The sequence below is a fragment of the Hippocampus bargibanti genome, linkage group LG06 (genome assembly GCF_051943395.1).
Source record: "Hippocampus bargibanti isolate YZ-2025 linkage group LG06, ASM5194339v1, whole genome shotgun sequence".
Lineage (NCBI taxonomy): Eukaryota > Metazoa > Chordata > Actinopteri > Syngnathiformes > Syngnathidae > Hippocampus > Hippocampus bargibanti.
In genome coordinates, this window is record NC_142739.1 from 21934333 (window position 1) to 21957277 (window position 22945).

General features: G+C 39.1%; 2 protein-coding genes across 5 annotated transcripts in view; one reads left to right on the plus strand and one right to left on the minus strand.

The window, feature by feature from the left end:
• Positions 1–16779, minus strand: part of adam22 (ADAM metallopeptidase domain 22) — a 79905-nt gene extending 63126 nt beyond the window's left edge. For all 3 annotated transcript variants that reach the window (XR_016115330.1, XM_088998948.1, XM_088998947.1), the window contains exons 1-12: positions 16056–16779; positions 15766–15908; positions 15112–15315; positions 14638–14707; positions 14374–14444; positions 14240–14285; positions 14103–14148; positions 12835–12960; positions 11796–11907; positions 10183–10222; positions 2819–2941; positions 2463–2632 (exon numbers count right to left, since the gene is read on the minus strand). Coding sequence is in view for 2 of the 3 variants with exons in the window: in XM_088998948.1 (XP_088855074.1) it covers positions 2463–2632; positions 2819–2941; positions 10183–10222; positions 11796–11907; positions 12835–12960; positions 14103–14148; positions 14240–14285; positions 14374–14444; positions 14638–14707; positions 15112–15315; positions 15766–15908; positions 16056–16155 (1251 nt within the window). In the remaining variant the exon portion in view is untranslated. The remainder of the gene's footprint in view (positions 1–2462; positions 2633–2818; positions 2942–10182; positions 10223–11795; positions 11908–12834; positions 12961–14102; positions 14149–14239; positions 14286–14373; positions 14445–14637; positions 14708–15111; positions 15316–15765; positions 15909–16055) is intronic.
• Positions 15794–22858, plus strand: slc25a40 (solute carrier family 25 member 40). Of its 2 annotated transcripts, none has more exons than XM_088998956.1 (10): positions 15794–15948; positions 17221–17328; positions 18972–19031; positions 19120–19223; positions 19291–19358; positions 19460–19584; positions 20812–21095; positions 22332–22413; positions 22498–22575; positions 22646–22858. In XM_088998956.1, the coding sequence occupies exons 2-10, from the start codon at positions 17226–17228 to the stop codon at positions 22777–22779; spliced, it is 1038 nt and encodes a 345-aa protein (XP_088855082.1). In that variant the 5' UTR covers positions 15794–15948; positions 17221–17225; the 3' UTR covers positions 22780–22858. The 2 variants fall into 2 exon arrangements, with proteins under 2 accessions (XP_088855082.1, XP_088855081.1); XM_088998955.1 differs by lacking the exon at positions 15794–15948 and adding an exon at positions 16902–17046.
• Positions 22859–22945: the final 87 nt, after the last annotated feature.

Below are 22945 nucleotides of genomic sequence, written 5' to 3' on the forward strand. Positions count from 1 at the left end.
TACAGATCGGTTTATATAGTGCTTTAACAACAGCTGAAGCAATACCATGGAAAAAGGGAAATGCTCTCCCTTGTGGAAAACAAAAAAAACATTGCCAGAGGCCATGGCCAGCGATTTATCGGCACTCAAGCATGAAAAAACAAAACCCGACCAAATTCGGGAATGCCGCTCTACGTCATATTTTCATTTCGCGAATAAATTTGTGAATGGCAGTGAATGAGTTAACTGAGCCCTCATCATTGTTGTTGTTGTTTTTTTACCTCATTATTCCACGTTCTCTCTCAGAAGTGGTTTTTGTCTGGCATTTGTCGGCTTTGAACAACATTTCGAAAATGTCCAAGGCAAACATCAGCATAGTGAGCGATCACCCGACTGGTAAAAATTATTTTTCTGGGTAATTCCAAGTTGCGTTTAAGAAACTTGGAGCTTCGCATGGCCTACTCTATTTTTACCTTTAGTATCTTGATTTTTTTTTCGTAACAAGAGGATAAATATTTCTATCGAAACGTTTCTTAACTTGAAAATTTCGTATAAAGCGACATTCGTAAATAGTAATTTAATTTAATCTGCGATATGAAATGTCTGGTGCTAAGAGATAGCTGAAATTGTGTTCTGCGTAAACCACTAACTTATCCCACATTGATTTGTTAGTTATTGTACACCACAGATGACTTTCCACACCATCCAAGTGTGGACACACACAGGTGGCAAATACGCACATAGGCTATTTTCATTTACGGCCTTTGTTTTTTCACCAAACAATACTTTTTGCAACTCTTCCACGGTGTGGTAGTGTTTGCATCTGAGATTTAGAAATAGTCCAGAGAGTCTATAAATAAAATTCGTCATGTGTGACATTCTTTCAAATCCATTGGAAATGTTTATTTTTAGACTGATAGGGCTAAAAAAAGCCAAATATGTGATCAAACTCTCTTCGTGTGACGTCGCAGATGAGGGCCAACCCTCATGGAGATTTGTGAACATCTTTTATAACCATTGAAAATGTATGTTCTAGTTAATTTTGGAATAAAAGGCATCCATGTATGTGAAATAAGGGGGACAAAGTCTACCTGGCAATCTTCTGCCTTACGGAGCGAGAAAACCAGCAAGAAGACACAGACTCAACATGTATTTATTTATTTATTTATTTATTTATCAATTCATCTATCCATCTATCTATTTATTTATTAGTTTATCTGTTTAGTTATGTATTTATTTATTCATGCATTTATGTATTTATTTTGTGATTTATTTATTTGTGTGTTTATTTAGCTGTTTGTTCATTCAATGTATTTATTTATACACGTATTTGTCTGTTTGTATCTGTTTGTTCGCTTATTTTTTTAATTATTTATGAATGGGTGTATTTATTTATTTGTGTTAGTTCTATATTTGTTTATTTATGTTTTTATTTATTGATTCATTTATCTCTGTTGGTTTATTTATTTATGTATTAATCTATCTATATATAATAATAATAATAATAATAATAATAATAATAATAATAATAATAATAATAATACATTTTATTTCAAGCACCTTTCAAAGCTCTCAAGGACACTTTACAGTCACAGAAAAGCATAGATACAATAATAAATAAAATACAATTATAGATAGAATAGGCGGGTTTTGAGATGGGATTTGAAGGATATATATGGATAGATATTTATGTTTTATGTACAGTATATATATATACATATATATATATATATACGTATATATATATATATATATATATATATATATATATATATATATATATATATATATATATATACATATATATATACATATATATATACATATATATATACATATATATATATATATATATATATATATATATATATATATATATATATACACACACACACACACACACACACACACACACACACACACACACACACACATGCGCGCGCACACACACACACACACACACACACACACACACACACACACCAAAATATTTCACACCAAGTATATTTCCCGACCCGACTGTAAACAAGGCTGCCTGATGTATTTTGGTAGTCCAGGACTCTTGACCGCCCTCTAGCAAACAAAAGCTTCAAAAGCAACTTGTGGCATTTGTATGCATGTGGAAATTGGAGAATTTAATGATTTTCTTTTGAAATAAGATTTAATACTCCATCATTGACATCAAAATGCATGTGGGAGATGAAAATCTTGCTTGTTGTGCATTCATAAATATTTCTTAATTGAATTGGTTATTAATAATTTTGACTGATGATGATTTCATTGATTTTTTTGCACCAAATGATTATCCAAACATAAAAATACCGTACTTGTTTGCCCTACAGGCAAGTCACGAGCACAACATTGCCACATTCGGGTATTTTGTTGCTATTTTTCTCACGTGCTTCCAGAGGACGAGAGGAGGGTTGCAGACAAATAAACAAGAAGCACTTCATCCAACAGCACCACCGACGCGAGGCGTGTACCTCCATGGATCCGGGGCTGCCCGTGACGCGGGTGTTGATCTCCTGCTCGCCAATCATGCTATTGTTGTGTCTGCTGTAGAGCAACCGCACGGGCACTGTATCCTCCTCCTTCTTTTTATCCAGCCAGCCACCTCCTTTCCTCAGCGTTTTGACGCCTGATGAAGCATCACCTGCACCGGTGTAGGGAAAGAGAAGGAGACCCATTTTATTGTTGTGGAAGTGGAGGGGGGGAGGGAGGATAAAAACACACATTGACCGCCGTATTCAAATTTCCCCCCCTTACTGATTCTGTGAAAAAAAAGAAGGGTAATAAGATGAGGACAAATATAAATCAATGAAACATGATGTTGGATTACCATGAAAGGAATGGGGGTTGCTCTGGTGACCGACGTGCATCAATCCACAGACGCACAAAAGGGAAATCCACCAAGGTGCGTGCAGCATCATCCTCCTCCTTCTCTGTATCTTCTGCTTCGTGTCTGGAAAGGGCAAAAACAATGCGGTAATCCACGAGTGGGCTTCGCTAGGGGACGATGATGGGGCCGTGGCTGCTGATGTGCTTCATGCAGTGTCTGTGATCGGAGGCCATCGGGGGTCCGGATGAGACTGAACGCCGAGCGCGTCTGAGCGCACAGAGTAACGGCGACGAAGAGGAGGAGGAAGAGGAGGCGTTGGATGAGATGGGGTGGGGGGGGGATTGCAGGGGGGTGGGAGTCGAGAGAGGCGTGACAGGGGACGCCTCCTTAAAATACGGACAATATCAAGCGGATCGCTGCAGAAAAAGCCTTGTGTCTAAAAATGAAAAGGGGTGTAGGCATGGAGGGATGCTGCGGCCCGCAATCCAGGCATTTGAAGGCCCGCAAAAAGCGCCGTTTTCCCCGGTTGCTCTCATCATGACTCACGCAGGCGTGATTCAGTATCTTGAAGGCATTTTATATGAAGCATCATCAGTTTTAGTATCTTTCATCAAAAAAACAACAACAAATATTGTGTTCATTTTTGCAGACCGTCAAAGACTGCCAAGCCTTCTCTGCTGGCCTAAAAATATCTGAATCACAGACTAATATTAATTATATTTTGTCCAAGAATCCTTATTAAATAATTCTGAATTGTCTTTCAGCTTTCTTTCATCAGCTTACTTTCATTACCCTGCTGTGCTGCTTCTAGATGCACGTTTTCATATTTAAGCATTTAACCAATCACATTTTAGTCATCATTTGTTACCAGGGTCAGAAATCGACCTGTACGCCTTCACAATCAGGTCTGAGGGCCATGACGCATCAAATATGTTGATTAAACTGTTGCTCTAACCAATCAGATTTCGAGTTGGCAACCCAGAAAGGGTACCAACGCCTTCTTGAAGGCGCTGGTGAAGGTTTGAGTTTTCGCAAACTATGATTAGCTCGTCAATAGCCAATCATAGTTTGCGAGAAATCATCAGACCACAAACCGCTTGTGACAAGAACATACTGGCCAGAGCTAGCACGGTAGCTAGCTGCATAAGCAAATATATTGTGTTGATATAATAGCAGTTTTCAAGCCACAACGGCTGAAGGAGAAGAAATTGATTTAGTTGGGGGTTGACTGTTAAAGCCATTTTTCAAGACGGACTTTTCAAAACAAAATGGACATAATTAACTCATTCACTGCCAGATGATGTGCAAAAATATGTACACTCCAGTGCCAAGGTTTTTGACATTGTCACTCAAATTCAAGGCCCCATAGAATATTGAGTTTTAGGACTACATAAACATTCAATGCAGCATAAGAAACCTTGAATGGAGAATCTCATCTCATCTCATTTTCCGTACCGCTTATTCCTCATTAGGGTCGCGGGGGGTGCTGGAGCCTATCTCAGCTGTCTTCGGGCACGAGGCGGGGGACACCCTGAATTGGTTGCCAGCCAATCGCAGGAATGGAGAATAAATAGTTAATTCCTAAATTATATGGGTATATGGGTTAATTCCTAAATTATATGGGTCTGGAGTTATATGAGCTTGAAGCTTGAAATGAGGGCGGCTGTCCAAAATAATAACATATGCAGTGATACCTCAGTTTACGAACGCTTTACCTTACAAACGTTTCGCCTTACGGACATTAAATTCGTGAGAATATAATCTTGGCATATTAATTAGTTTTCAGCGGACAAACCAAGCCACACAGCGCCACAGTGGCTGGCGGACTAGTTTCGGCGGATGAACACCAAACCACACGGTCAAACAGCGCCAGGGTGGCTGGCGGACTAGTTTTCCACACCCCCTTTCTTTGAGTGCAGACGTGGTTTGTTATCGAGTGGAGAACTTTCGCTATTATGGGACCGAAAAAGTCCCCACCACAGGTTAGTGTTAAGCCAAAGAGGACACAAAAGAAAATTACAGTCGAGCAGAAGAAGGAGATCATCGAAAAACACGAACGAGGTGTGCGTTTGTGTGACTTAAGAGTCCCACTACCAGTGTGCTAAGTCGACCATTGCTACTGTTTGTCTCAGCGACGGTCTCAGGCAGTAGAAGATGTTGAAAAACTGCTGTTGATTTGGATGAACGAAAACCAGCAAGCAGGGGACCGTGTGAGTGAGGGTATTATCGCCGAGAAAGCATGGCAACTTCACTCGGATATCATCAAGAGGCAACTACATCAACGACCATAACAAAGGTAAATAAAACGACTTTATTATACAATACAGTTTATTTCTTTAATTACATTACAATAGCACATTTATTATACAAAAAATAAGGTATATTTTGTGTAGTTTTAAGGCTTATTTAGACCTGGGAACGGATTATTCTAATTTTTAATGGTTTCTTATGGAAAATAAATGTTTGGCAGACGAACCTTTTGCCTTACACACACTTTCTGTACACTGAGATGTCACTGTATATTGGTTTATATTGCGCTTTAACACAGCTGAAGTTGGAACAAAGTGCTAATATGGAAAAAAGGGAAATGCTCTCCCTTGTGGAAAAGAAAAAACATTGCCAGAGGCCATGGCCAGCGCTTAATTGGCACCCAAGCATGAAAAAAAACCCGACCAAAGGGGGCAGCCCTTGTGAAAAGGAAAAAACATTACCAGAGGCCGTAGTCAGCGCTTTATCAGCACCCAAACAAACAAAAAAACAAAAGCCGAACACATTTGGGAATGACGCTCTGTCATATTATCAATTCCCGAATGAATTCATGAATGGCAGTGAATGAGTTAAGAAAGGTCGGAAAGTTATTTCCTGGCTAATGGTGCCCTCTAGTGGACTTGTAGTAAATCACACCACACTTTTTTTTCTGTGGATTTGATTCAAACGTAGCACTACTGAGGACCTCGTGATGAAATCCACGGCCCGCCACGGATCAATACCTACCTTTGTCATGGTTAATTAAGTATCTCCAAATTATTGCGAGATACAGTAAAGTCTCGTTATATCGATATTCAAGGGAGTCCGAAAAAATATCGATATAACCGGGACTATCGATATATCCGATATCGATATAACGAGACTTTACTGTAATATTAATGATAATATTTCAACGCCCCCTCAGTATTTTGACTTTTGAATGATTTTATCCTAATAGATGTCATGTGTTAGGATTTATGTTTTGTGAACAGCAGAATTAAATTATTTACACCATCATTTTTTTAATTCAACATGTTTTTCAATGCATTATGCCCTTTCTGGTCAAGTCTCCAGAAATTCCACATCCCATTTAACTAGCGGTTTGAAAAATACCGTGTGACACACTCTTCATGTGTAGCGTCCCTTTTCCGTCGTTGATGTTCATAAACTTTGACTTTTCTCTGAAGCGTCCCTGTTGGAAAGCAGCTTTGTTAAAAAAAAGATGCTTTCCATTTTTCTGAGATGTTTCTACCCACTTTCCCAAGTGGGCTCTTGTTCCTGTCAGTCTTGTCTTGTTGATTTGTGACAATCGCATATCTTCCTAAATATGGTTTGCATGTTTGCTCCTGATGTGTGTGCCTGCGTTAGCTACTTACACATCAAAGGTGGCGTGAGGAATTAATAGGAGGGATCGAGCAAGAAGGTGCAGTTTACTCCGTGGCTTTTTGTGGGGAAGAAGCGAACAAATCGAGTCTGCATGGGCGTTTACGTAAGATAGATCTTTGGTTTGACCTGTGGGAGTCACCCACAGACGTGGGGCTTGAAGTGACTTGAAAAGTAAGAGGATCCTTGGGGCAGTCATCAGGATGGTGCTTCTTCTTAATAATCTTTGTGGCTCTGACATTGAGTTCCCTAAATGGTCCGATCTCAAGTTGAACAGAAGAGGCATTGCCCCTGGGCCTAGCGAGGGGAAAAAAAGAACGTTTTCAAATATGAATTCAAATACAAATTCAAAAAAAAATTCAAATACAGTCAAACCTTGGTTTTCAAACGTCTCGGTTCTCGTCTAATTCGGTTTTCAACCAAAAATGTCGTTTTTTTTATGCCTCGTTAAACAACTGAAATTTGGTTCTGAACCAAATTGAGCGCACCGACGAGAATGCGCCACTCGACTACCTTCTGCTTAGGTGCTTATAAATGAAATGTATTATTATTATTACGCAATTATTATTATTATTATTATTATATGTCACACCTTTGTGTCGTGCCTTCCTCATTGTGACCGATGCGTTAGTATTGTTGAATAACATTTTTTAAACGAAGAAGCAGATGGGTTTGGCTGAGATCTCCATAAATCGGACGTTATCCTCGTGCAGATGTTCCATTGTGAGCAGGCGTGTTTGTATTGTTCAATCAAGATTTACTCATTCCCAAATTTATTCGGGTTTTGTTTTTTTCACACTTGAGTGCCGATAAAGCGCTGGCCATGGCCTCTGTTCCAGCTTCAGCTGTTGTTAAAGCGCTATAGAAACCAATATATATGTGGTGCATTGCATTTGGACAGTCACTCTCATTTCAAGATCATATAACTCGAGACCCATATAATTTCGGAATTAACTCTTTTTTTCTGATGAAAGAAGAGAGTCTAAGGTTTCTGACACTGCATTGAATGTTTATGTAGTCCACATTTTTGCATGTCTGGCAGTGAATGAGTTAAAGGACAACCGACATCACTTTTTTGTTTCTTAACTGACATCAGAAAAACGTTTTATAGCATCTAAAATAGCCAAAACGCGCAGTATGATATTTTTAGTCAAATGCAAAACACCAATAAAAATGACTTCAAGTGTCCAAAATCTGCAATTGAGCTGCGAATTGGGCATTTTCAGAAAGTCCCGCCCCCAGTTTGTGACGTCACGCCAAGACGTCTTATGTTATGAATGTTATGAATATGATTCAAATAGTTCTGAAGATGAAAGCATACATGTTTGCAATCGATGAAAGAATTTATTTGTGCCATTTTGAGGCAACATTGGGGGTAAATCTCTCAACCAAAAAAAAGAGGCACAAAATGGCGACCTCCTGTGGCCACCTCCGTTTCCACAGGCTGATAAATTCCTTATATGGAGCTTGGACACCCTCTTCTGGCGGCTTTTGGGTGCAACAAAGGTTTTCATACCAAACAATACAGCAAAATACATTGACGTGATGGAAGGACTGCTACAATGTGTCTTTGTTTCGGTCAGGGGGCGTTCCTTTAGTTACGTCACGTACGGACTCGTCACCAACTCCAAAAAAAACAAGACTTCCTGAATATTCAGCGCGAGTCTTAAAACGTAAAATATAGCTATATGCGGTGGAATCTTTTTAAAATACACTCAGTAGAAGTTATTTGAAGCCATTTTACAAATTATGGACACAACTTGACCGGAGACGTCGGTTGTCCTTTAAAGGTCACAAGACCATAATTTTTATGCACAAAATTCATTTATTGCACAATAATGGTACAAAAATGTGTATGTGTTATGTATTTTGATGCATTTTTATGCTTTGTGTCTGAATTTTAGGCGGCTTGGAATGAATGAGGGCATTTCCATGGAAAACACGTCTCTATCTATAAATTTCCTTCCAGAATCAATTAGATGAAATTAGATTAGATTGGATCCGATCAGATTAGATTAGATTAGCAGTAAAAACACTGTGTTCCTGAAGTTTGCCAGTGTGTATTGCACTGGGATAGCATATGGTGGCGACGGAAATAGCAAATGGGTGACAGTGTTACACAGCCTTCAGATGTCAGATTTGACTCGCAAATCTATCCGATTGAGAATACCGTTCGGAACATATCTCATTCATAGGTCGGGGAGTGTCTGTATTTCCAGGCAGTATGCATTCAAAACGGTGACATAAAAGAATGGAAATATTGTATTGGCAGTTGTGTTTTTTCCCCAAGGCAGCACTGCGAGACTGATTAAATAAATCAATTCCAATACAGTACTACCAGGTAGCTACCTAGCTGGCTATCTACAGTGAGACCTCAATTTACGAATTTAATTGGGTCCCAGACAGAGTGTGTAAGGCGAAAAGTGTGTATCTCCAAAAAAAATTCCCATAGGAAACCATTAAAATGGGAATAATCCGTTCCCGGGTTTCCATAAAATATAGTTTTTAACTAAATAAGCCTTAAAACGACACACACCATACCTTATTCTATGTATAATAAATGTGCTATTGTATTGTAATGAAAGAAATACACTGCATTGTATCATAAAGTCACAAAGAGAGGCACATTACATGAGGACTGTAATTAAAGAAATAAACTGTGCTGTAAAATAAAGTTTTTTTCAACTTCTTCGATTGCCCGAGACCGTCGCTTTGAGAGCACGGAAACACCTTTTGCAACAGACGCACCTTTGATGGCTTCTGTGTTCCGGAGAATGGGAGCAATTGTTGACTTAGCATAGCCGTGCTTGGCCACTAAATCACACAAACGCACACCTCGTTCGTGTTTTTCAATTATCTCCTTCTTCTCAGCGACTGTAATTTTATTTTGTGTCTTCCTGGGCTGAACACGAGCCTGTGGTGTTTTTTTTTTTCGGTCCCATCATAGTAAAATTATCAGCAAAAAGCTCCAAGAAGGCGATCGACGTGTGCATTCAATGAGAGGGGGTGTGGAAAGTAGCGCCGGCTGGAGCGCTGTTCGGTCGTGTGCTTCCGCCGAAGATCACTCCGCCAGCCGTAGTGGGTGTGTATTATGAAAATAGTGCTTATTATAAGGTTTAATTTTCATAAATTAGAGGTTCTTAAGACGAAAAGTTTGTAGGATAAGGTGTTTGTAAGTTGAGGTCTCATTGTATTTGCTATTTTTTTTTGCTATCTATTAGCTATCTGATGGTTGGCTAGCTATCAAGCTAGCTATCTATTACTTATATATCTATCTAGCTGGCTAGCTGGCTATCTATTAGCGAGCTTGCTTTCTATCCATTTGAGTTACTTCTGGGTTGAGTGAACGCTGGCGCGTGTGGCTGCCGCTGCTCACCCACAGAAAAAAATTCTCCTGTGACTGAAATGTGATCTTGAGTTTTGAAAGGCGCTTAAAAATGAAATGTATTATTGTTATTTATCTGACAGTGGAGAAATGTACATTTCACAGCAGCAAAATCCCTGGCACTGGAGTGGACACATTTTTGCACATGGTCTGGCAGTGAATGAGTTGAGGAATACCACCTTTTCATAAATGTGTTGAGATGGGTGCAGTTGAGGAGTGATACCACTTGGCTCAACACTTGGTAAGCATTACTTTTGGAGAAAGCCTGATGACATTCACTTTGCAGGTGCTAGATAAAATAAAGCACAAATTACTTCAATTTTGATATTATGGTTAGAATAACACTTACATATCTTGAAGTGGGTGTCCTGGATACGGTTGAGGAGAACCTAAGAATGAAAAACGATTCCAAAGGGCCAATTCAATAATGCCATTGACACTTTTTCTTTTTTTGTTTGTTTGAGATAAACACTTCATAGTGCAACTTGGTAAGGTTACCAGAAAATCCGCAGAGACTTCAGATAGGATTTTTAAAATGACCGTATAGTGAACTTGGTCAAACTTTCAAGACAGTTCAAGAGAGGTGTGAATGTTTGATCCAAAATAGCCTTGTGTAGTACGTAGATGTGATGGGAAATACATTCCCTGCAACTTGTCAGAATGAAAGTGAAAGTGGGGGAAAAAAAGGAAACAAACAACTCGAGCTTTTCCAGTATGACCTTGGATGTTTCAATTTGATACAGAAATGACACTTTAAATTAAAGGACAACCGACACCATTTTTTGTGTGCAACAATCGGGGATATTGGTGCGTTTGGGTGAATTTCAGGAATATCAGAATTCAGAAAGCCTTTAATTAAAGGACAACCGACACCATTTTTTTGTTTCCTGACTGATATCAGAAAAACGTTTTACAGCATCTAAAATACCCAAAACACGCAGGCTGATATTTTTAGTGAAATGCAAAACACCAATAAAAATGACTTAAAGTGTCCCAAAACTGCTACAAAATGAGCTCGGAACTGGGCAGATTCAGAAAGTCCCGCCCCCTTGTTCGTGACGTCACTATTGGTCACACACTGCCTTGGTCCAGAATCAAAACAATGGCTTCAGAGTTCAGATTCGGAGAAGATGCTTTCTTGTTACCCATCCAGTTTTGCTTTCTTGTTACCCATCCAGTTATGAATATGATTCAAATAGTTCTGAAGAGGAAAGCATAAATATTTGCAATCGATTAAAGAAGTACTTCCGTATCAATTCGAGCCGTCTGGACTCCAATGTAGCGCCCAGAAAATGCACAAGATGGCGCACAAGCTCCATTGGAAATGGGCTGATTTGTCCGCTGGGAATTTGTGCAAACTTACACCTTTTTTATGCGTGGTACCGCAATTAACTGCGACACACAACCATTTACCATCAAGTTATTTATGTAGTTTTCCTTCTAATTTTGCAATCAACACTGTGTTTTCAGATGAAAAAAATACCCAAAATGCATTGTGTGTCGCTTTCTCGGTCACGGGCGTTCCCTCCGTGACGTCACTTAGGGGATCGTCATCAACTCGAAAAAAAGACTTCCAGAATATTCAGCGCGAGTCTTAAAACATAAACCTGCGGTGGAATTTTTGTCCGGGGTGTCGGTTGTCTTTAAAATTAGAATACAAAAATGACATTATTCACACGTAACTCTTTAACCACCACTTTTTGACGAGGTGGATTTGGTGTTTTTTTGTGCTTCATTGTGACTTTACAGTTTTTGATATCAACATTAAAAAACACAGTGTAGAAACAAATGCTGTTATCCTTCTGCTAAAGAAGATGAAACCCCACAATATTAGTTTTCTTAATTAACTGTGCTTCGCTAATTTTTACACGTTCATTGCAGTCACAGCGTTTATCATTTTAATTACGACAGGATAATATTTTTTTAAGCCGAACCGGTTGTGATTGAGGTGTGAAGACTTACGGTCTTCAAGTTTCCATATTCGACCATGCAGCCCTCGCAGTAGCCACCTCTGTTCTTGTCATATTTCTTCTTTTGATTAGCAGCTTGTCCTTCGCATGCTGAAACATTTGCACTTTGAGGGATAAATAAAAAACACAAAACATTAGGATTGAGGGATTTATTAATTTTACTTGATTAACACTTCCAAACCAAGGAGAAAATTAAAAAAAATCACAATCAGTCATGCAACTTTGTGACTTTTCCAACCCCTTTGGTGACTACTATTTTTTAATTTGTTCACTGCCAGACGATATGCATAAATGTGTCCACTCCAGTGCCAGGGTTTTTGTCATTTTCATCCAAATTGCAGTACCTACATTATACTGTATTGACCACATACACATTCAATTCAACGGAAGAAATCTTAAGACTCTGTTCTTTCATCAGAAAAAAAGAGTTATGTGTCGGGAGTTATCTGAGCTTGAAATGGTGGTGGCTGTACAAAATACAACACATTTCATCCATATGACTGTATATAGCGCTTTAACAACAGCATAAGCTGTAACAAAGCGCTAACATGGACAAAAGGCAAATGCTGCCCCCTCGTGGAAGGGTAAAAACATTGCCAGAGGTCTGACCAGCGCTTTATCGGCAAAGCAAGAAAAACCAAAACCCAAACAAATTCGCAAATGGTGCTTCAACGTCACACTTTCCAATTCTCGAATACATTCGGGAATGGCAGCGAATGACTTAAAAAGGCCAGAGTCACTGCGTATGCATTTGTATTGTTACGTTATTGGATGCACCAAAAAAATAAAAATATATATAGAAAATATATATTTATATATTACGATTAAAAGGAATTGCCAAACTTGGCGTTCCCTAAAAGGGTTTAATTTCCACACCAACAATATTTTTGTCATCCTCATTTAATTAAAAACTAAATAAAATAATCTTTTCCTTTCGGCTTTTCCCATCAAGGGGTCGCCACAGCAAATTAGTGTCCTCCATCTTTAGAGGTTTGATAAAATAATAATAATAATAATAATACATTTCTTACCTGTTCTCCTGCCGTTTAGCCCTACTTGGCTTTTTAGCAACAACCAAGAAGGGACAATGAGGCGCAGGCGTCTTCAGGTTCAACTCAGGCATGCTCGTCATCGTAACGTATATTGGACGGTAATTTCTGGGGAAAGTGCCAAATGGCCAGCATGTTTAAAATGTTCATTTTACAGTTAACTCATTCACAGCCAGACAATGTGCAAAAATGTGTCCAACTCCAGTGCCAGGGTTTTTGTCATTTTCACTTAAATAGCAGGACACACAGAATATTGAGTTTTAGGACTACATAAACATTCAATTCAGCGTAAGAAACCTTAGACTATCCTCTTTCATCAAACAGTCTATTTTTTTAAAAGTTAATTGCCAAGTTCTATGGGTCTAGAGAAGCGGTCGGGAACCTTTTTGACTAAGAGTCATAAAAGTAAAATATTTAGAAATGTTTTTCAGTGAGAGCCGCACACACACACACACAACCACGCACGTGCGACCAATTTTCAACAAAATGTCAGAATGTATTATTTAAAATAACTTTGTGATAGTACTCACTATTAACATGAATGGTTTTTCGTTCTTCATGATTGGTAAAAATCCAGCCAAACAATCGGAATGAAAGTCAACTTGCCGGGTCTATAGGCAAAGTTACTGCTAGCTAGCCTGCACACTGCTCATTAGCTTGCACGCATGCTTTCTGCTCTCTCTCACAGAAGTATATTGATGCTAACGTTAGCACGGGGCTTGTCAAAGTGCCACGGACATTTGACTGTTTCATCGATGGTATTGTTTCATTGCAAATTAGAATCAGAACCTTTTCTCTCCACAAAGGTGAATCCTTCGGTTTATTCAACCTCAAGTGTACAATACTCTTCATTTTTTTTACTCGTCGGGCTTATATAAAAGGGGCGTTTACCTGTTTCAACAACGGCCAGTATAATCCAATCAAAATTGCGCTTTCCACCAACTGCAGCCCAAACAGGAAATGAATAGCGAAAAAGCGAGAATATGTCTTTAGTTTTATTGGCGAGCCCGAAGCAATCATCAAAAGAGCCATATATGGCTCACGAGCCATAGGCTGTACAAAAGGCTAATGCTGAACCCTCGTGGAAGGCAAAAACATTGCCAGAGGTCTGACCAGCGCTTTATCGCAAGAAAAACCAAAACCCGAACAAGTTCGGGAATGGCGCTCCACGTAATTCTTTTCTATTACCGAATACATTCGGGAATGGCAGTGAATAAGTGAAGTGGATGCTGGACTTGACTTTCTCTAACCTGCTTGAATCCTCAACCTTGATGAAAGGTTTACGGATCTGCCATCCTGTGGAGAAAAAAAACCTAACTTTTGAGTACATATTTACACAAGTCGAAGGAGTGGCCAAAGGAGTACAAATCAACTGCACGTCATTCACCTTTGGATTTCTGACAGGTGGATTGTGTTATCGATGTGTCTTTGGCCTTCAACAGATTTAACGCAAGAACAAATACACAAATATGAAACAGATTAAAAAAATGATATGAACAGTGTGATGATGCGCAGACTTACAAGTGTTTTGGCTGCTGTTGAGTTCGGACATTGGCTTGTCTTTTTTTTCATTTCTATATCCAACAAGAAACCTGCACATGAAGCACAAATCTATCAGCTCACGTACAGCACAAAACCAAACTTGCACAATATTAAAGGGGCAGCTCCAAAGTGGAACAATTTGAAATACAAACAAAATTCCCAGAAGGAACTTTTGTGGTTCCACCACAACATTTATGCAATACAACTGTGCATATTGATAAATGATCTGTAATGCAAATACACCTTCAACGTGGAAGATTTTTACACCCCACTCCAGAGCCTTTGACAGAATTTTGTTGGTTTGCAAGATGTCCTAAAAACAAAGTAAAGCACAGGATGATAACAATGCTATGACTGTATCTTTGTGTTGTCATATATTTTTTTTTTTTTACTTCAAGATGGTGCGCAGAGGGTGGCTGCCTTTTCAGTAGCTCCTGTATTTTGTTTTTCTACTTCTTCCTTGTCTTTCCTCTTCCTTCCATAACTGATAATGTGAAATGTAAATTTTTCCACTATGAGACTAATAAAAGCTAATCCAATCCAATCGCAGAGGAGCAATACATCTTTTCTTTCGTAGCTTTTGTTACAAAAGACCTTGCAAGCCTGATGCCGAACAAAAAAAAAAAAAAAAAAAGAAAGAAAAACAGCAGTGCGAGCTTCAAGGATGAGTGAATAAAAACTGAATCGGCGCGAAATAAAAAATCCAAGAGAGTTTACCGTATCTGCTCGACCTTGGGACGTTCTCTTGGTGTTGTCGCAACCGCAGTCCGCTGGAGGTGGATTTGAGTGGGAGCAAAGTGACATCTGTCTTGATTGCAGGCTAGGGAGCACAAAGCCTGGTCTCAGGCATTGCAAGTATCTGGCTTCCCTTTTGTTGGATACAAGACATTTGATGTCTTTACTGAAGAACTTGTCAACATTCTAAGATGACAACAACAACAAAAAACAACAACCAACTGTTAGATTTTATTCATGGTGACATATTCATGGCACAACTTGTTCTTTTATTTGATGAAGGTACACAGGACATGATTATTTCCAAGATTCCTTTTTAATACTGTCATTATGACATTTCAAGGTTTAAGAATATACAAAAAGACACTTTTCCATTCAATTTCTCAATTTAAGCTTGAGAACTAGAACCACTAGTGTCACTATGACTTGGTGTAGGTTAGTAATTGTGTGACACATTGCGATTTAGGTACAAATTTCACCAATTTGATTCCAGAGGAAATGAATTAATTGGGAAACAGAGCATCATCTAAATCCAGATAATTACAATCGTTCGAGGCCAAAAATTCTGCATCGACCGTAATGCAACAATCGAATTATATTGCAATTCAGGAAAGAAAGTGTTGCTTGAGGACCCACCCCTCCGAGGTCTTTTATATCTCTTTCCAACGACTCTGCTGTTTGGGTGGATGGCAGGTCAAGATAGAAGACTTTCCCTGCTAAAGGTTTGAACGGGGCCAGGCTGGACTTCACTTGTGCCTTCTTCTCACCACTTTTCTCAGCTTTGTTTAGGAAGACAACATAAAGGCAAAATCAATTGAGGTGAGCGTTCAAATCTCACAAACCCACCAAATGGCAAAGAAAAATAATCGTCCAAAGTAATTGGAGGAGCATTTTAGTTACAATAACAATAATAGAATAATTTGTACCTTTACAGTCAGTTCCAGTTTGTGTGCAAGTGTCTTGAGCCCTCAGTTTATTCTCTTTCCCTGAACAAGTTGCACGTGTTCGCCGTCTGGGCGTCGACATGCTGGAGCTACAGTCTCAATTTGACCGTTTGTTTGAAAACAAAATGGGGAAGTTTACAACTAAGACACCAAATATTGATAACAGTCGCTTCAACTACTTTACAAACCGTAACTGACGCGATGCGACTCGGAAAGTACGAACGCGTTACAACGTTCGCTTTCGTACCGGGTAGATTCTGTGTCCCCAATTTTTGGCGTACATTAAGTAACGCTGCTACGGTGTTTTGGCATATGCATTTGGTTGGTTTACCATTGGCATATTTAACTGTCTGGTTAATTTATTTTGAGATTTTTCACGGTGCTGAACAACGTAATGTAACTACGGGCGGGGGTTGCCATGTCGGGGAACTCTGTCCCTCGTGATCATTTTCATACCACTCGGTTTTATCTTAATATACGTTTTTGAGCATCGTCTGTTTTTTTATTTTAAGTCCTTTTTAGATAAATTACAATGTTTCATTCACCAAACATTTCCATGTGATGTCTCCAATGTACTGAATAATGTTGAGTTTGACGTAAGGGAAATCTGGCAACAACGGAAATAGGTATATTGGTAGTACAGTTCGAATGTGACGTTTCGACATTCAAAATATAATGAAATATTTAAAATCTTCATTCATCAAAGAGCTAACAACTTGAAACAATTAATATCCGTTAAGGTGCGAGCGTCGTATATGTAGTTGTGCATTGTTCTGCATTTCAGTTCCAATTTCGCGAATGTGCAAAAGGAAAAACAATGTTATGAAACGTCATGTAATGTTGTGACTACTCCACCAGTAAGGTTGAACACGTGTTTGGACAAAATATCTCTTTTTCGAACTTGTAGGGCAGCCCGTTTTGCACAAAGGGATGTTTATTTTAACGCAAACCAGGAATTGTTGAACGTGCTCTGGTAGGTAGGAACGTCTTGTCATTAGCTTCAGTTAGCCACGGGTTACTATCGCCGCAAAAAATTACATTTCCATTACGTGGACAGACGTATTAGGTGGTTAGTTCTTTGGGACCACGGCAGTTTTCCGAATTTAAAGTCGATCTTCAACATAGTCTCCTGTGTTGTGTGTTCAAGGAAACATGAGCGGTCAGCGTCCCTCCGCTCCGGCCGAAGATAACGGCATTACGCCAATCCAACAGATGGTGGCGTCCTGCTACGGGGCATTGCTTACTTCTCTGTTTGGTGAGGCTTTCATGTGGACATTGGGTATTTAATCCATTAACGATGTGCGATTTCTTGTCTTGGCTATTAATAAAAACCTTTCTTACTCGAGACTCACTACATTGTAATCGATTTAAGTGATATTGACTCAAGTTTAACTTTGGGTGGAAATTTGTGGTGAGCGCATGAACGCGTGATATTTTATAACAATAGTTGGGCAAAAAATATACTACTTAAATTAACTAGGTGGGGCGAAGGATTGAAAGAAGCAAGGGAGGAATGAAAAATACCGTGCCTGTTCCGTTATATATGTTTTTCAGTGCAAAATAATCTCGTGCATTAAAAATACAATTCAAGAGGAAAAAAATAATGTACTGAACAGCAACATATAATCTGCAAAACTGCCTTATCCATTTCCCCTCGGAAATCACTTTTAATCTTATTCAAGCACTATGGCAATGTTTGCCTGCATGGTTTTCAAAATAGTAAACATATTCATCTGACTCGTAGTATAAAGCAGCATGAAATGATATACAGTGGGACCTTGTCTTACGCACTTAATTGGTTCCCAGACAGTGTGTAAGGCGAAGTGTGTAAAAATAATTTCCTATAGGAAACCATTAAAATGAGAATAATCCGTTCCCAGGTCTCCATAAAATATAATTTTCAACTAAATAAGCCTTAAAACTAAAACAATATACCTTGTTCAATGTATAATAAATGTGCTATTGTATTGTAATGAAAGAAATACACTGCACTGTATAATAAAGTCGTTTTATTTACCTTTGTGATGGTCGTTGATGGCTTGATGGAATGGGGTGGCAGGTCGGAGGAAATTGCTGTTTGGAAGGAGTCACATTCCATAAGGACTGTAATTAAAGAAATAAACTGTACTATATAATAAAGTCATTTTATTTACCTTTGTGATGGTCGGCGATGGCTTGATGGAATAGGGTTCAGACTTCTCTTCCTGTGTTATGAAAGTCTGGTTAGGCATCTTTTTCCAAAAAAGGCCGGTCTCATCTGCATTAAATACTTGCTGAGGAACGTCGCCATCTTCTTTCACCGAGACCGTTGCTTTGACAGCACGGAAACACCTTTAGCTACACGTGCACATTTAATAGCTTCTTTGTTGCAAAGGATGGTAGCAATGGTGGACTTAGCATATTGCTACTGGGCTGTTAAATCAGACAAACGCACACCTTGTTCGTGTTTCTCAATGATATCTTTCTGCTCCTCAACTGTAATTTTGTTTTGTGTCTTCTTCGGCTGAACACAAAGCCTATGGTGGGGTCTTTTTCGGTCCCATAACAGCAAAAATATCTGTGATAAATTCTTGAAGATGAACGACGTGTGCACTCAGAGAAAGGGGGTGTGGAAAGGTAGGCCGGCTGGGGCGCTGTTCGGTCGTGTGGTTTGGTGTTCTTCCGCCGAACATTACTCCGCTAGCCGTGATGGGGCGGCGCTACGTGTGTATCCCGAAAAGTAGTGCATATGCCAAGGTTTAATTTTCATAAATTTAACGTTCGTAAACCGAAAAATTCATAAGGCAAGGTGTTCGTAAACCGAGGCCCCACTGTAATATGTCTGCCATCTAGTGGTTAATAGACATTACAACTTAAGAGGAATATACATAATATGTTGCATTGACATGATTTCCCCAGTAACACCTTTAGATGTTGTGAAGATCAGACTTCAAGCACAGAAGAATCCATTCCCAAAAGGTGGACGACATTCCTCCAAACATTTATTTTTATTTTGCGCAATACGTCATCCTAACGTGTGCGTGTTTTTTTTCCTCACAATTCTTAGGAAAATGCTTTGTCTATTGTAACGGCCTTATGGACCACATCTGCGTGTGTATGAATGGCAACAAGGCCTGGTATAAAGCACCAGGACACTTCAATGGCACAACGGTAAATACAAATCCTATTGTGACACATAACTGTTATGTTCAGATTGTAATCATGTGCTTTGCGGCAGGACGCATTTGTCAAGATCGTACGTCATGAAGGAGTCAGGTCCTTATGGAGCGGTCTACCGCCGACCCTGTGAGTGAAAACCCCATTATTTATTCTCTGTGTCATGCACATCTCAGCCTATTGAGCGGATTCATATTTGTCCTATTTTTAAATTTTCTTGTCCTTTTCAGCATGATGGCCGTGCCAGCGACTGTTATTTACTTCACCTGTTATGACCAGCTACGTGCGGTACTGAAGGTCAAGATGGGCCAGCACGAGCAATTCGCCCCAATAGTGTCGGGTGCAATCGCCAGAGGTTTGATTGGACACTTTTATTAATAATATTTATCATTCTAACTTGAATTTATACAGAGCTGGTTAGATTTTGGTATTACGCATATCGGCACTTTTATGAAATACAAGTACATATAAGGCTATAACTAATAATTTTCAGAAGGTCAGTTCATACCCTTTCTCTAAATACTGTATTTTCCGATGTATAAGGCGCACTGGACTATATGGCCCATCCCCAATAAATGCAAAAAGTTTTTCAAATATAATATATAAATACATCAAACTTTCCAAATTTAAGGCACACCACATAAGGCTAGAGGCCGGGGCAGATGCTTAATATGACTTCACATATAAGGTGAGCCTTCTAATGTGGTGTGCCTAATATTTGGAAAACCTTTATATATTTTTATTTGGAAAACTTTTCATTCATTGAAGGTGTGCCTTATACTGCAATCCGCTTTATATATGGAAAAAGTTACACCATTCATTGGGGGTCTCCTAATACTCCGGTGCACCTTATCCACCGGAAATTCCGGTAAATAATATTTTTGCCTCAATATTACTTCACATACAAGACGCACCTGCGTATAAGGTCATCTTTTGAAGAAAATCTTTTGGGTGTGCCTTATACACCGGAAAATAGGGTAATTTCTGGTTGTTGTTTTTCAAAATTCTTAAAATGCGTATTTTTTTTGTTTTGTTGCCTGTAAAATTCGTTATAAAGGTTTACACACATCCAATGCCAACTATTTGTTAACCCTCACATTATGTTGAAAAAAAAAATGTTGATTATGTTGTGGGTCATTTTACCTGTATGTAAAAATCCACACGAAACAGTCAAATAATAGGTGACATCAGCAACAACTGTTTCTGAAATGTTATAAACATACTTGAAAAGAGAGACAGCATATTTTCTATCCCATTGGGATATTTTTGAGCTGTTTTGAATAAAGAAAAATGAAACAATATCCAGTGCTTTAGTCAACACAAAAACCGAAACGGGTAAAATTGAAGATAAACATAATACAAGGGTTAAAAAACATATAAACAAAAATACAGAGACAAATCAATCTGACCCCAACAAAAATAGTTATGTGACCTATAACTATTCAAACTCAATTGAACAAAAAGTATATTTTCAAGAGTTTAAGATAAAAAAAAGAACTAAATGAATTAGTTATGGAGTAGACTTTAGGGGTTCCAATATATTTGTCATCATTAGAATAAATGTGTTCTCTACATCCACCAGTGGGCGCGGCCTCCGTGATCAGCCCGATCGAGCTTCTGCGCACCAAGTTGCAGTCAGAAAAGTTGTCGTACAAGCAACTTATAACCTGCGTACGCACGGCGGTGGAAGCGGAAGGCTGGCTGTCACTGTGGCGAGGCCTGGGACCCACGCTGCTCCGGGACGTGCCTTTTTCCGCCATGTACTGGTACAACTACGAGCGCGGCAAGCGGTGGCTATGTCAGCGATACGGCACCGGGGAGCCTACTTTTGCTATGACCTTCGTGTCTGGTGCTACGTCTGGAACGGTGAGTGCGATGGACGGAACCGTATGGTCATTTATTTATCCCCTTTCCTGATGTGATTGCAAAAGTGCAGTTAAATAAGAGATAGTTGCGTCTAACTCCTTATTACATATTTTCCGGTGTATAAGGCGCACCCCCAATCAATGGTGTATTTTCAAACGTTTTCCATATACGCAGTTTTCCATATACACACAAACGTTTTCCATATACAAGGTGCACCGGAATATCAGGTGCACCTTCAATAAATGAAAAAGCTTTTCCAAATATAATATATAAAAGTTTTCCAAATATAAGGCACACCACATTCTAAGGTGCTACAGTAGAGGCTGGGGATACGTACCACTTCTTCTACAGGGGGAAATGGCGTCGGTGGCTGCTGACAGTAGTTGCGAGATCTGTTGTGGCTCACTTCACATACAAGGTGCACTGGCGTATAAGGCGCAGGGTCATCTTTTGAAGAAAATCAAGGCTTTTGGGTGCGGCTTATACACTAGAAAATACGGTAGTGACCTCATCAATATTGGTTCATAACGAAAACTACTGTTCATGTTCTGTGCTTGTATATTATAGAAGAAATCAAAATTTTAATATCTGTATTTTTAACTCATTCACTGCCGGACGATGTGCAAAAATGTGTCCACTCCAGTGCCAGGGTTTTTTGTCATTCTCACTCAAATTGCAGGCGCCACAGAATATTGATTTTTAGGACGACATCAACATTCAATGCGGCGTAAGAAACTTGAGACTCTTCTTTCACCAGAAAAAAATGAGTTCCTAAATTATATGGGTCTGTAGTTGTATGAGCTTGAAATGAGGGTGACTGTCCAAAATAAAATGCAACACATACATATTGGTTGTTTTCGCGCTTTAACAACAGCTGGAGCACGAACAAAGTGCTAAAATGGAAAACATGGAAATGCTGCCTTCTTGTGGAAAGGAAAAAACACTGACAGAGGTGCTTTATCGGGCCCCCAGCAAGAATAAACAAAACCCGAATAAATTCAGGAATGGCGCTCTGTCATATTTTCAATTCCAGAATAAATTCGTGAATGACAGTGAATGAGTTAAGGATTTAAAAAATTAATATCTGGATTTTTAAGTGAGGCATTGGTCTAAGTTAATTAAAGCTATAAAATCAATGCATTTATGAATGTAAATAATTCTAATTTCATACAGACATTTCAATTTATCAAAATGCAGTTCTATATTTTTCATATCGTTTTTCCCACCTTTTTCCAGATTGCGTCCATCCTAACGTTGCCGTTTGATGTGGTCAAAACGAGAAGGCAGGTGGAACTCGGGGAGCTGCAAGCAATGAATTGTAAATGTGGCTCCCATATGGTGTTTTTCTTTTGAGTGGGAATTGTATGCCACGTCACTCATTGAGTTATTTCTATGTCGTCAGTATCGCACAAGGCCTCTTCTACCATCATTGTGATGAAGAAGATTGTGACCCAGCATGGCATAAGAGGTTTATTTGCAGGTTCGTCTTCAATTATCCAATAATTTGTCATTCAAAATGTTGTATTCTTACTCACTTTTCTCCCGGCCAGGTTTCTTCCCTCGAGTCATCAAAGTGGCGCCGGCCTGCGCCATTATGATCAGCACTTACGAGCTGGGGAAGGATTTTTTCCGTAAGCGCAACCAGGATCGGGAACTTCGACCCCTGCACACCAGTGACACCTGAAATAGGATAAAAAAATGCACCTTCCAACGCTAGGACTGAAAATTATTAAAAGTATATTCTTATAGTATTTATGATTTAATATTCCATGATGATTCAATTCCTTTTTGTACAAGAAATGCAGTGAACCCCCGCTTTTCATGGAGGTGAAGGGACCTAGCATTGCTGT